Source organism: Leuciscus leuciscus, assembly GCF_965113295.1.
Source record: "Leuciscus leuciscus genome assembly, chromosome: 16".
In the NCBI taxonomy this organism is placed as follows: Eukaryota; Metazoa; Chordata; class Actinopteri; order Cypriniformes; family Leuciscidae; genus Leuciscus; species Leuciscus leuciscus.
In genome coordinates, this window is record NC_138740.1 from 41,049,711 (window position 1) to 41,060,980 (window position 11,270).

General features: G+C 42.5%; 1 protein-coding gene across 6 annotated transcripts in view; it reads right to left on the reverse strand.

The window, feature by feature from the left end:
* Positions 1-2,031: 2,031 nt before the first annotated feature.
* The window catches only part of znf462 (zinc finger protein 462), a 56,837-nt gene continuing 47,598 nt past the window's right edge, over positions 2,032-11,270 (reverse strand). For 5 of the 6 annotated variants that reach the window (XM_082140109.1, XM_082140108.1, XM_082140105.1 and 2 more), the window contains exons 9-13: positions 10,848-10,984; positions 10,201-10,424; positions 6,403-6,598; positions 4,715-4,814; positions 2,032-4,007 (exon numbers count right to left, since the gene is read on the reverse strand). In XM_082140109.1, the coding sequence (XP_081996235.1) occupies positions 3,800-4,007; positions 4,715-4,814; positions 6,403-6,598; positions 10,201-10,424; positions 10,848-10,984 (865 nt within the window). In that variant the 3' untranslated portion in view covers positions 2,032-3,799. The other variant, XM_082140110.1, reaches the window with a different exon arrangement.

The window sequence follows — 11,270 nt, forward strand, 5'->3', positions numbered from 1 at the left end:
CATGTATTATGGTTTTCTTATCACACAAAAACAAAATGGCTTTCTGCGTGTTTGATCTGATGAACAAAATGATTTCAAATAATAACTGTAATATAATAATATAATAACACTTTACAAGAAGGTCTGATTTGGACAATATCCACTAACAGCTCCTGTATTGATGCCTTGAAGGTCAAAGCTTTATCAGGGAGTTTCATCATCCTCTGAACGCTTGTCATCCACGTCACACTGATCCTGCAGGGTTTGTCCTCCTCGACCCTGAAGAACCGTTCAGTCAGAAACACTGACTCCGGATCAGCTCCTGGCGTTCTGCAGATCACGTGTCTGTGGGATTTATCCGGGTTTTCCTCTGACCTCATAACACTGGAACCAGGAAACACCAAACTTGCATTGTATTTCAACACTGTTTTCAACACCTCATGACACTTTGTCCGTTTATTTCTCTCCTCGAGACGCGTTATAATAACATTATGATAACACTGACACTCCACGGGGGTTTCCGAGATAAAGAGGAATGTCAAATGTAGGAAATATGTCCTTAAATCAGTGAGTTTTGAGTAAACGTATTCCCTGTTCTGAGAGAAATGCTTCTAAAGTCTGGTTTTAAATGCGTGTGCCTCAGTTCTCAGGCGTGTACAGTCAATCTATTCGTGTTGGTTTGTTTTTGAGTTAATAAAACAAATCTAGTAAAAAAGGGAGTTTGTCAATGTTCTCAATGCTATGAACAAACGTTCTTCAAGTAACGTTAATAGAACGTTCGTTTAAAGTTATCTGGGCTTTTATAATGTTCTCAAAACGTTAAAAAAACCCACATTATTTATACATCGTTCATGGAACTTTTTTTTATTTTTTTCTGAAACGTTTTTAAACGTTAAAGAGAAAATTTAAAAGTAACATTCCCAAAATGTTTGAAGAAAATTTTAGAAAAAAAAGTTTTAAAACATTCAAATAATAAAAAAAAAAAAAAAAAAAAAATTCAAATAAATACATTTTCCTTAAATTTTTTTGTTTAATCAAAATGTTCAAAAAACAAATTTTCAGGAGTTTTTCTTCAAAATATCATGAATTGGAATCATAAATACAACACGTTTTATGGTTTTCTTATCTAATACCCCCCCCCCCCCCCCCCCCCCAAAAAACCTGCGTGTTTGATTTAATGAAGAAAATGATTTTAAATAATAATTGTAATAAAATAATTTGGTAAAATTTTACAAGGTGGTAAAATTATTTACATTACATTACATTACATTATTAACTAACGAGCAATATATTTTACAGCATTTATTAACCTTTGTTAATGTCAGTTAATATAAATGTTCGTGTTAGTTCACAGTGTTTATTGTAAAACAAAAAGTAAATAAATGTGTCAAAACAATATAAGAATATGGAAACGTTCTTCAAGTAACGTTAATAGAACGTGATGAAAGTTATCTGGGCTTTTATAATGTCCTCAAAACGTTCAAACAAAAACATTGTTTATACATCTTTCATGGAACGTTTTTTTCTTTCTGAAATGGACGTTTGTCTAACATTTTTAAACGTTAAAGAGAAAATTTTAAAGTAACGTTCCCATAATGTTTTAAAACATTCAAATAACTGGATGTAATGTAAATATAAATACATTATCCCATTATCAAAATGTTCAAAAACACATTTTCAGGGGGGGTTTTCTCCAAAATATCATGAATTGGAATCATAAATACAACATGTTTTATGGTTTTCTTATCTAAACTGCTTTCTGTGTGTTTGATTTAATGAACAAAATGATTTCAAATTATAATTGTAATAAAATAATTCGGTAAAACTTTACAGGGTGGTTTAATTTTTTACATTATTAACTAACAGCATTTATTAACCTGTTAATGTCAGTTAATATAAATGTTCATGTTAGTTCACAGTGCTTATTGTTAAACAATATAAGAATATGGAAAATCGTTTCACATGATCTTGACATGTTTGACCACAAATAAATCATCATAAATGAGAGCCGTGAGAGCGAGTCCTACACAGAAAACACCGGAAGCGCGTGCCTTTAGGTTATCTGATAACTTTATTACCAAGTTAAAAAAAGACAATGAATTACAATATTTACAGAATATAGAGAAATCAAAGGAATAAAACTGTAAACAACCAGTCTAGAAGACATCACAACCCACCATCAGAAATCATCAGGAGTTTCACAGAAGAAGGAGATCTAAGGTCAACTATGGCGCCGAGAGTTAAAGGGAAACCAGGAGAACTAAAGCATATATATATACAGATATCCAGTGTGTCACAAGAGTCGTAAAAGCTTATTTCTGATGGTTTTCTACACGGGCGTCTTTTAGAAAGGCTGGGCTACTCCTTATGAAGGGCTTTTAAGGGTACAAAAGTTGTTTTTTTTCTTAACCAGAACATGTACAACAGCTTTGAACAGTGGAGAGCTAAAAACGGAAAGAGACGTCATCTATTGATTTGTATTTTTCTTCTCTCTCTCTTTTTTTCTTTTTTTGTTTTTTTTTTTTTGTTAAGTTAAATATCAGAACAACACTTAAAGGAACAGACCCCGTTCAGTTTCAAACACTTAGCTTGGAGTTTATACACGGCTGCAAAACGGCATGCAGATTACCCAGAAGGCAGCTGGGTTTGGCCCTCAGCAATGTCCAGTCATTGCTCGGGAAAGACAATCATATCTTGCTTTGGGACTTTGGGAAGCGACGCTTTTGGTACCGAGGAGAGGTTCTGTTTGACCGATGACCGATGCGCTCGTGGATCCAGAAGCGTCTAACGTATAAGGCTTTGGGGTTTTCGAGCAGCAACTTCCATCACGTACAATCTCAGCCTTACTGGGGGGAAAAGCTTCCGGATAAACTGGAGAAATCCCTCTTTTAAAGGAACGATCCGAGTTCACGAGCCGGAAGTGACGGGATCATGTTTGCGGTGCGGTAAAACACGGAATCTCGCATCTTCGTTCCAGTGTAAAAACTCTTGCTTGTTCTGAACCCAGAATATTCCTTTAAACATCCGTACGGGAGGAAAATCGGCAGAAACACGGGATTCTTTCATCCATCGATGTTCAACACGTCTCGTTTAAATAGTTATTAAAGTGAAGTGGAAGTGAGCCGGGAAGAGGTCGAAATCTTCAAGGTTTTTGTTTTTTTTGGGAGGGGCAAGTGTTGATACTCTAAAATCATGTCTAAAAGAATCAAGATTATCTAGATAAACAACTATTCCTCAAGGAATTCGGCTACGGGAAGATTAACACAAGGCTAAAATGTAAAAAAAACTGAAACCGCGTGTCGGCGTTCCGACCGAATCCGAAACCCTTCCCGCGTTTCGTATGTATTCGCCTCTGCGTTCTCGTCTGTGACGAACGTGACGCGCGACACACCGTCTTGAAGACTATCAGTGTGTGTGTGTGCGTTCACCGCGGCGGAAGACATTCGATTCTTATCGTACGCTGTTATCTTTCATAAACCAGTGGGAAAGTGCATTGAAAGGAACATGGGAGAAGGGCTTTTGAACGTGGAAAATCTCAACGGACTGACTCGGGATTCGATCGGAATATCGACTTCGCGGTTTCATTCACTATTGGTTACCAATATATCAACATCTGTCCTGAGGGACCAAGTCACACTTTGTAAAATTCAGTGTAAGATTCAGCAACTGAACAAACATCTACCGATACTCCAAATCTAGCTTTTTTTTCAACCAAAAAACAAGCAGCCAAAACAAAAGATAAACAGACAGACAAACGTACGACATTCTTCACCGCGTCTAAAGCCGAACGACGCGTCGCACTACAGCTTTCCTCTCGCTCCTAAGGGTCGTTGTTTTTGGTCTCCAGCGTCTTGTCGTCTTCCTGGTTCTGAATCGGACTCTTGGATTGGTCAGATTGATCCGCCCCTGCAGCGTCCACAGTGTCGGTGGATTGGTCGATCCCCCTGTCAGTCACAGCTGCTGGACCAATCAGAGGCAGAGCTGATGAGGGAACAGGACTGTCTTCTTTCTTGCTGTCGTTAACAGTCCTGAAAACATCAGACGTGTGTTCAGCTTTACTGTGGCACATTTTATAAGAGTTAAAGGGTTAATTCACCCGACAACTAAAATCCTGTCATTAATTACTCGCCCTCATGTCGTTCCAAACATCCAAACACATTAACATTTTATAACAAGTATCCGATTCCAGAATTGGGATTGATTTTTGATTCCCAACTCTACACCCAAGATTGTAAAAGAAATCCATTTCCACTGTTGCCTTTGGCTTGCTCAGTTGGGGATATTTAATTTAATTTTATCAATCAATAAATTCCTCTTGAAACAAACTTTGTTGTATTATTTAAATTTAATACTGTGAAGCTGCTTTGATACAATCTGTATTGTGAAAAGCGCTATACAAATAAACTTGACTTGACTTGACTTGACTTAAATTTGGTCAAACAGAAGCTCAAGAACCAATGAGGTTTATGCTCGCGTGTGAAACGATCTTCTGTTTATGATTTATATGCGAATAAGAGCCTAAATTCAGTCTGTTCATCATATAAAGAAACCGTGTCTCTTCAGAAACCCTGGATTAAACCGCTTCATTCATACGGAGTTATTTGACCATCTCTTCATAAATGTTGTGAAGCGAGTTTCAACGGAGGCACAGTTTTGACGATTCACGGGTGTGGAACGACACGAGGGCGAGTAAGTAATGACAGGCTCTTGATTAGATTTGAATCGTGAGACTCACATGCCGTGTCGAAGGACGTGTCGTTCCCATTCAATGCTCAGCGTGAACGTGCGTCCGCAGAACTCACACGGATAGCGTTTGACAGGAGACTCCGGAGCACCTGAAACACCAACACAACTTTAACACAATATTCACTGAGCGAACGAGAAAAAAGCTGCTTAAACATTCAACATGTCTTCAGGAGCTTTCTTTCAACAACCAATTTAGTGACATTTCACATTTACATCCATGCATTAGACAGACGCTTCTATCTAAAGAACACTGCGTTCCCCGGGAATCCAACACATGACATCGGCATCGGGATTTACAGGAATGCTTTAGCTCAGGTAATATATAGATATTTCATTCAGTAGATATTTCTCCTTATCCCAGGGTTCGTACAGACACTGTAAAATGAAATTCCAGGACTTTAAGCACGACTTTTTTGATTTTCAAGGAATACAATCAGAGATCTCACATATCAGACGGGTTGCAGCGTTGAGTTTGTGTGGAAAGGTTGTTTTATCAATCAAATGAAACACTCATTTCACATATCTGTTCTCAGACACCAGTGATAACATGAGCTCAACACTCTTTCTCTTCTCAAAGCTCAACTCTAACTGGACGGGCTGTTTCATAACGGGGCGATGGCGAAAAACATCAACATTGGTTGAAGAAAAACCTGTGATTGATCGCAGCCAGTGTGATTAGCTCTATTGTTTCGGGAGCGATTGTTTCGTACATTTACGTCGCCTGTGTAAAAATGTGAGACACTACAGATAAAACCATTGTTTTGTTCAGATTTGAGCTCTATCTTGCCTCCAAAGCTTGGCAGACTAGTGGATAGAAAACACTCAAGAGTTCACTTTATCTCACTTTATCTATTCGCATCGGTAGATTTCAATCTCAAACCCAAAGTCACGAAAAGTGAGAAAACAATTCTATTCAGCAACGTTTTGTAGGAGACTAAGAGTCAGATCTACTAACAGCTCCAGCACAAACACTCTTCTGGTGTTAAAAAACGACTGTCAGGATTTACTAAAGACACGCAGTGAAAAATGAGCACAGAAAAGGCGTGAACACAGTTATTATTTGCGGCTGATCTTATTGCATATGCATTTATGGGAGGAGAGTATTACAATGAAACACGCAAGCTGATGTACTAAGGTTTGCGCTCGTCAATGTACTGGTGTACCTGGTCATTATGCAAATGATCTGACTGCGTATGTGATCTTTTAATTTGCGAGTCGTCAGCTCTCACACTAATTTGCCCTGTTTAGTAACTCTGTCAGCACCACTATCATCAAATACGATTGACAGTTAGCATAGAGTTTGGATTGGCGGTCGGGTTCTAGGAAGCCTAGCATGGATAAGAGCAGCAATAACCCTCCTTAGGGTAACCAGAACACAACCAACATGAATGCATTGCAGATATCATTAATGTCAATATTTTAATGTACAACATGATTGGAGAATTTAGTCTGATTCGAGGGGACTCCTGACTGGAGACAGGTGGAGCTGGGGAGGGAGGAGGGTAATCTGCTCCTGATAATACTGAAGGAGATTATATATGTATACAGTGATAGGTGTCGTATTCCTCTAGGTAGACGTGTATCAGCTGAGAGTCACTGAGGCGAGCTTGACTAACGTGACCTACATGACCTACACGTTATCTTTACCCAGAATGAGTGACTCTGCTGAACTGTTACCTGTGTCCTCCGTCTCATCCGGAAGCTTCTCCTCCTCTTCCTCATCCATCATCTCCTCTTCCTCCTCTTCCTCTTCATCTGCCTCCTCTTCTTCTCTCTCCTCTTCCTCGCTGCTGTTCGTGTCCTTCATCTTGTCCTTCATCAGCTCCAGCTGGTCCAGGTTCACCCGCCCCACCAGCTCAAAGTTACGGATCACCTGCGGATCAATTGGAATATGGTATAAAACACTTGTGAATAAAGCAGTGTTTCCATCCCATGTGTTCAAGAGAACAAAATCATCACTTCCTGGGAAATCGGTGCGCAATTTCAGTAATAAACTGTGAGTTTCTGCAATCGGGCTGTTTTTCCCTCCATCATAAACGAGTGCGTCTCAGAGCGTCAGACGAAACACAGTCGTGCGAGCCGGATGGGGGCCGACACTATGCTGCTGTCTGGGACTTCTGGGAAATCATTAAAGGTGCAGTAAGTGACTTCTGAGAATCATTGCTGAACACTGTTGATATTTCACACCCCTCCCTTCAGTGCTCCGCTCCCCACATGCACAAACACACAATGCAAGGGTGGATGTCTCTTTATCATAGCAGAAGCGAAGCAAACTAAACCTTCGCGGAAATAAAGCAAAGATGATGAACGAACGACAAGGAAGAACAAAAGATGAACATACAGTACACAAGAGTAAATACAAGCAAGAGTTCACTGTTAGCCACCAGAAGCACATACTCAAACCAATGTTACTCACGTATGGAGCAGAAACTACTTTTAAACAGGAAATGACAAAATATTTACATACATATTTACAGCGGGTCTATTCGCACGGGATTAGTATTACCTGAGGTCATTTTTCCAGACCTTTTTACTAAAGGTAAAAGTCGCTGTAATATTTACTGACATTGTCCGTGATGATCACTGAGATGCAGATTCACACAGGACTAAAATCACAGAGAAGCTCTGGTAATTATTACTTTACCTCACCTCTCCATGTTACACTAGTCCCTTCCCAATAGGGCTTATCTCTCTCTCCTCCCCCATCATGAGTGGACACGCCCCCTACTGCTGACTGGATCACTCTCTCTCCTCCCCCATCACGAGTGGACACGCCCCCTACTGCAGACTGGATCACTCTCTCTCCTCCCCCATCACGAGTGGACACGCCCCCTACTGCTGATTGGCTCACTCTCTCTCCTCCCCCATCACGAGTGGACACGCCCCCTACTGCTGATTGGCTCACTCTCTCTCCTCCCCATCACGAGTGGACACGCCCCCTACTGCTGACTGGATCACTCTCTCTCCTCCCCCATCATGATTGGACACGCCCCCTACTGCTGACTGGATCACTCTCTCTCCTCCCCCATCATGATTGGACACGCCCCCTACTGCAGACTGGATCACTCTCTCTCCTCCCCCATCACGAGTGGGCACGCCCCCTACTGCTGATTGGCTCACTCTCTCTCCTCCCCCATCACGAGTGGACACGCCCCCTACTGCTGATTGGCTCACTCTCTCTCCTCCCCATCACGAGTGGACACGCCCCCTACTGCTGACTGGATCACTCTCTCTCCTCCCCCATCATGATTGGACACGCCCCCTACTGCTGACTGGATCACTCTCTCTCCTCCCCCATCATGATTGGACACGCCCCCTACTGCTGACTGGATCACTCTCTCTCCTCCCCCATCATGAGTGGACACGCCCCCTACTGCTGATTGGATCACTCTCTCTCCTCCCCCATCACGAGTGGACACACCCCCTACTGCTGATTGGCTCACTCTCTCTCCTCCCCCATCACGAGTGGACACGCCCCCTACTGCTGACTGGATCACTCTCTCTCCTCCCCCATCACGAGTGGACACGCCCCCTACTGCTGACTGGATCACTCTCTCTCCTCCCCCATCATGATTGGACACGCCCCCTACTGCTGACTGGATCACTCTCTCTCCTCCCCCATCATGAGTGGACACGCCCCCTACTGCTGATTGGATCACTCTCTCTCCTCCCCCATCACGAGTGGACACACCCCCTACTGCTGATTGGCTCACTCTCGCTCCTCCCCCATCACGAGTGGACACGCCCCCTACTGCTGACTGGATCACTCTCTCTCCTCCCCCATCATGAGTGGACACGCCCCCTACTGCTGACTGGATCACTCTCTCTCCTCCCCCATCATGAGTGGACACGCCCCCTACTGCTGACTGGATCACTCTCTCTCCTCCCCCATCATGATTGGACACGCCCCCTACTGCTGACTGGATCACTCTCTCTCCTCCCCCATCATGATTGGACACGCCCCCTACTGCTGACTGGATCACTCTCTCTCCTCCCCCATCACGAGTGGACACGCCCCCTACTGCTGACTGGATCACTCTCTCTCCTCCCCCATCATGAGTGGACACGCCCCCTACTGCTGACTGGATCACTCTCTCTCCTCCCCCATCATGATTGGACACGCCCCCTACTGCTGACTGGATCACTCTCTCTCCTCCCCCATCATGAGTGGACACGCCCCCTACTGCTGACTGGATCACTCTCTCTCCTCCCCCATCATGAGTGGACACGCCCCCTACTGCTGACTGGATCACTCTCTCTCCTCCCCCATCATGATTGGACACGCCGCCTACTGCTGACTGGATCACTCTCTCTCCTCCCCCATCATGAGTGGACACGCCCCCTACTGCTGACTGGATCACTCTCTCTCCTCCCCCATCATGAGTGGACACTAGGGCTGTCAAAATTGCTCAAAAATGACGTTCGAATATTCCCTCAAAAAAACACACGAATATTCGAACTATTCGAACATCTGTTTGCGCATTTTGTCAATGACGCGCATTACGTCAATAACAGGACAAATTAATACAAAGAGACATAACTACTTGTATAGGTAGTTAATTTAAGTTTAAACATATTTGACAATGTATTACCAACACAAAACCAAGTAAATAAACTAATGGCCAAGACCGCAGACCTCACTCTCGCTCACTCCAACTCGCTCTCTCTGCGCTTAACGGTTTAAATGAACAACAACAATAAGCACATGTTGAGTGCTGATCAAGAGTTTTGTGCAAGCAATTTAAGGTCGCGACTCTTGTCCCAAATATAGCAGGCTTCATTCAGTGATTGAAACAAATGTATTAACATTAATTGAAGTTTTACCGTATAGAACCGACATTGAAAGCTCCGAGCGAGCTGTGCTGTGGTAAACATGGAACTTTTCTGTTTAATGTTAAATAAAATGAGGCACAGAATTCCGAGAAATGTGACAACAAAGAACTTTTACCCTGAGTTCATAAAAAATAAAGTGCTATTAAAAAAGAAAAAGGCTACTTACATACTTGGTGCTTGTATTAAAAAAAGGAAAAAAAAGAAATAAATTATTGTCATTATGCCATGATCATTTGGGTGCACATTTTCGAGATGTGACCTCATGTTGCTAGTGGTCGAATGGTATGCTAGCTGTATCTTACATAGCTTGCATACTACTTTATCTCGCGGCTCCACAATTTTACCTTCTACCGACCAAAATCCAAAGTAGCCTACTTCCAGACACGAGTGGACACACCCCCTACTGCTGATTGGCTCACTCTCTCTCCTCCCCCATCACGAGTGGACACGCCCCCTACTGCTGATTGGCTACAAGTGTGTTGTGCTGCTCGGTCCGATCCCCTTTCAACAACATTTCTCAAAAATCGCTTACTGCACCTTTAAACGTAACTTTAGTCGTGAAATAAACATAGACAACAAAAGGAAAGTACACAGAAGCATAAACAGCTTCACACCACAGTAATGTTATCTCAGAACAGGCACCTTGTGTTCCTCTCGCAGGTGGACCTCCAGCTCGTGCAGAAGCTTGCTGTCGTAGTAGCAGAGCTGGCACTGATACGGCTTCAGCTCCTCGTGCTTCTGGATGTGCATCTGCAGGTTCTGCTCGCTGGAGCAGGTGAAGGTGCATTTATGACAGCGGAAGACCAGGCCCTCCAGGTGACGGGACAGCTTCGAGCGCGAGACCTCCAGCGGCGCCACGCGCTCCTCTGAGACACACACACAATCAGTCCCGCAAACCTTTTATTCTTAATGCATTACAACTCTTCCAGCATGGAGCTTTTCATTTAATAATTTTTTCTCTTGGGTGGGCGGGGGTCAATATTTTTTCACTATTCTCCTGTATCTGTATCCTGGTATTATTGTAAAAGTTCAATAAACTGATTTAAAAAAAAAAAAAAGCGAGGTTATGCATGTGACGTCACTGTCAGCCGGAGTGAGTGCGGTTACACACACACTGAGCGGCAGCATTGGTTTTCAGCCGCGAGTAAAGTACGGAAAAAATAAATAAATGATCACTGAGCCAATGAGTTAAATGACCCACTGAACACAGAGAGACAAAAGAAAACCAACATTGAAATAAATTGATGGAACGCTAATAATGAAATGGTCAGAATCGCGGAGTGTGTCACCTCTGTGCAGGACGATGTGGTCGATCATGCTGGTCTTGTGTTTGCTGTGGTAAAGACAGAAGGGGCATCGAAGGTCTTTGAGAAGCTCCTCCGATCCACTGCTGTGACCACCTTCCACATGCAGCGTGAACGTAGACCTGACACACACACACACACACACACACACACACACACACACAGGGATATTCTGATGATTAGATTCCAGGCGTGTCAAGATCAGGGTTTCTCAAACTGGGGTTTGTGAGTGGATGAAAAGCTAATATAATAGCTGTCAAATAAATAAATAAATAAAAAAAGAATAAAAAAAGAATAATAATAAAAAAAATTAAATATTTTATAATTTTATGATAATGTAAAATTTAAATAAATCTAAAAATACAAACTAATCAAAAAGAGTTGAAGAAAAGCTAATAAGGAAATCAT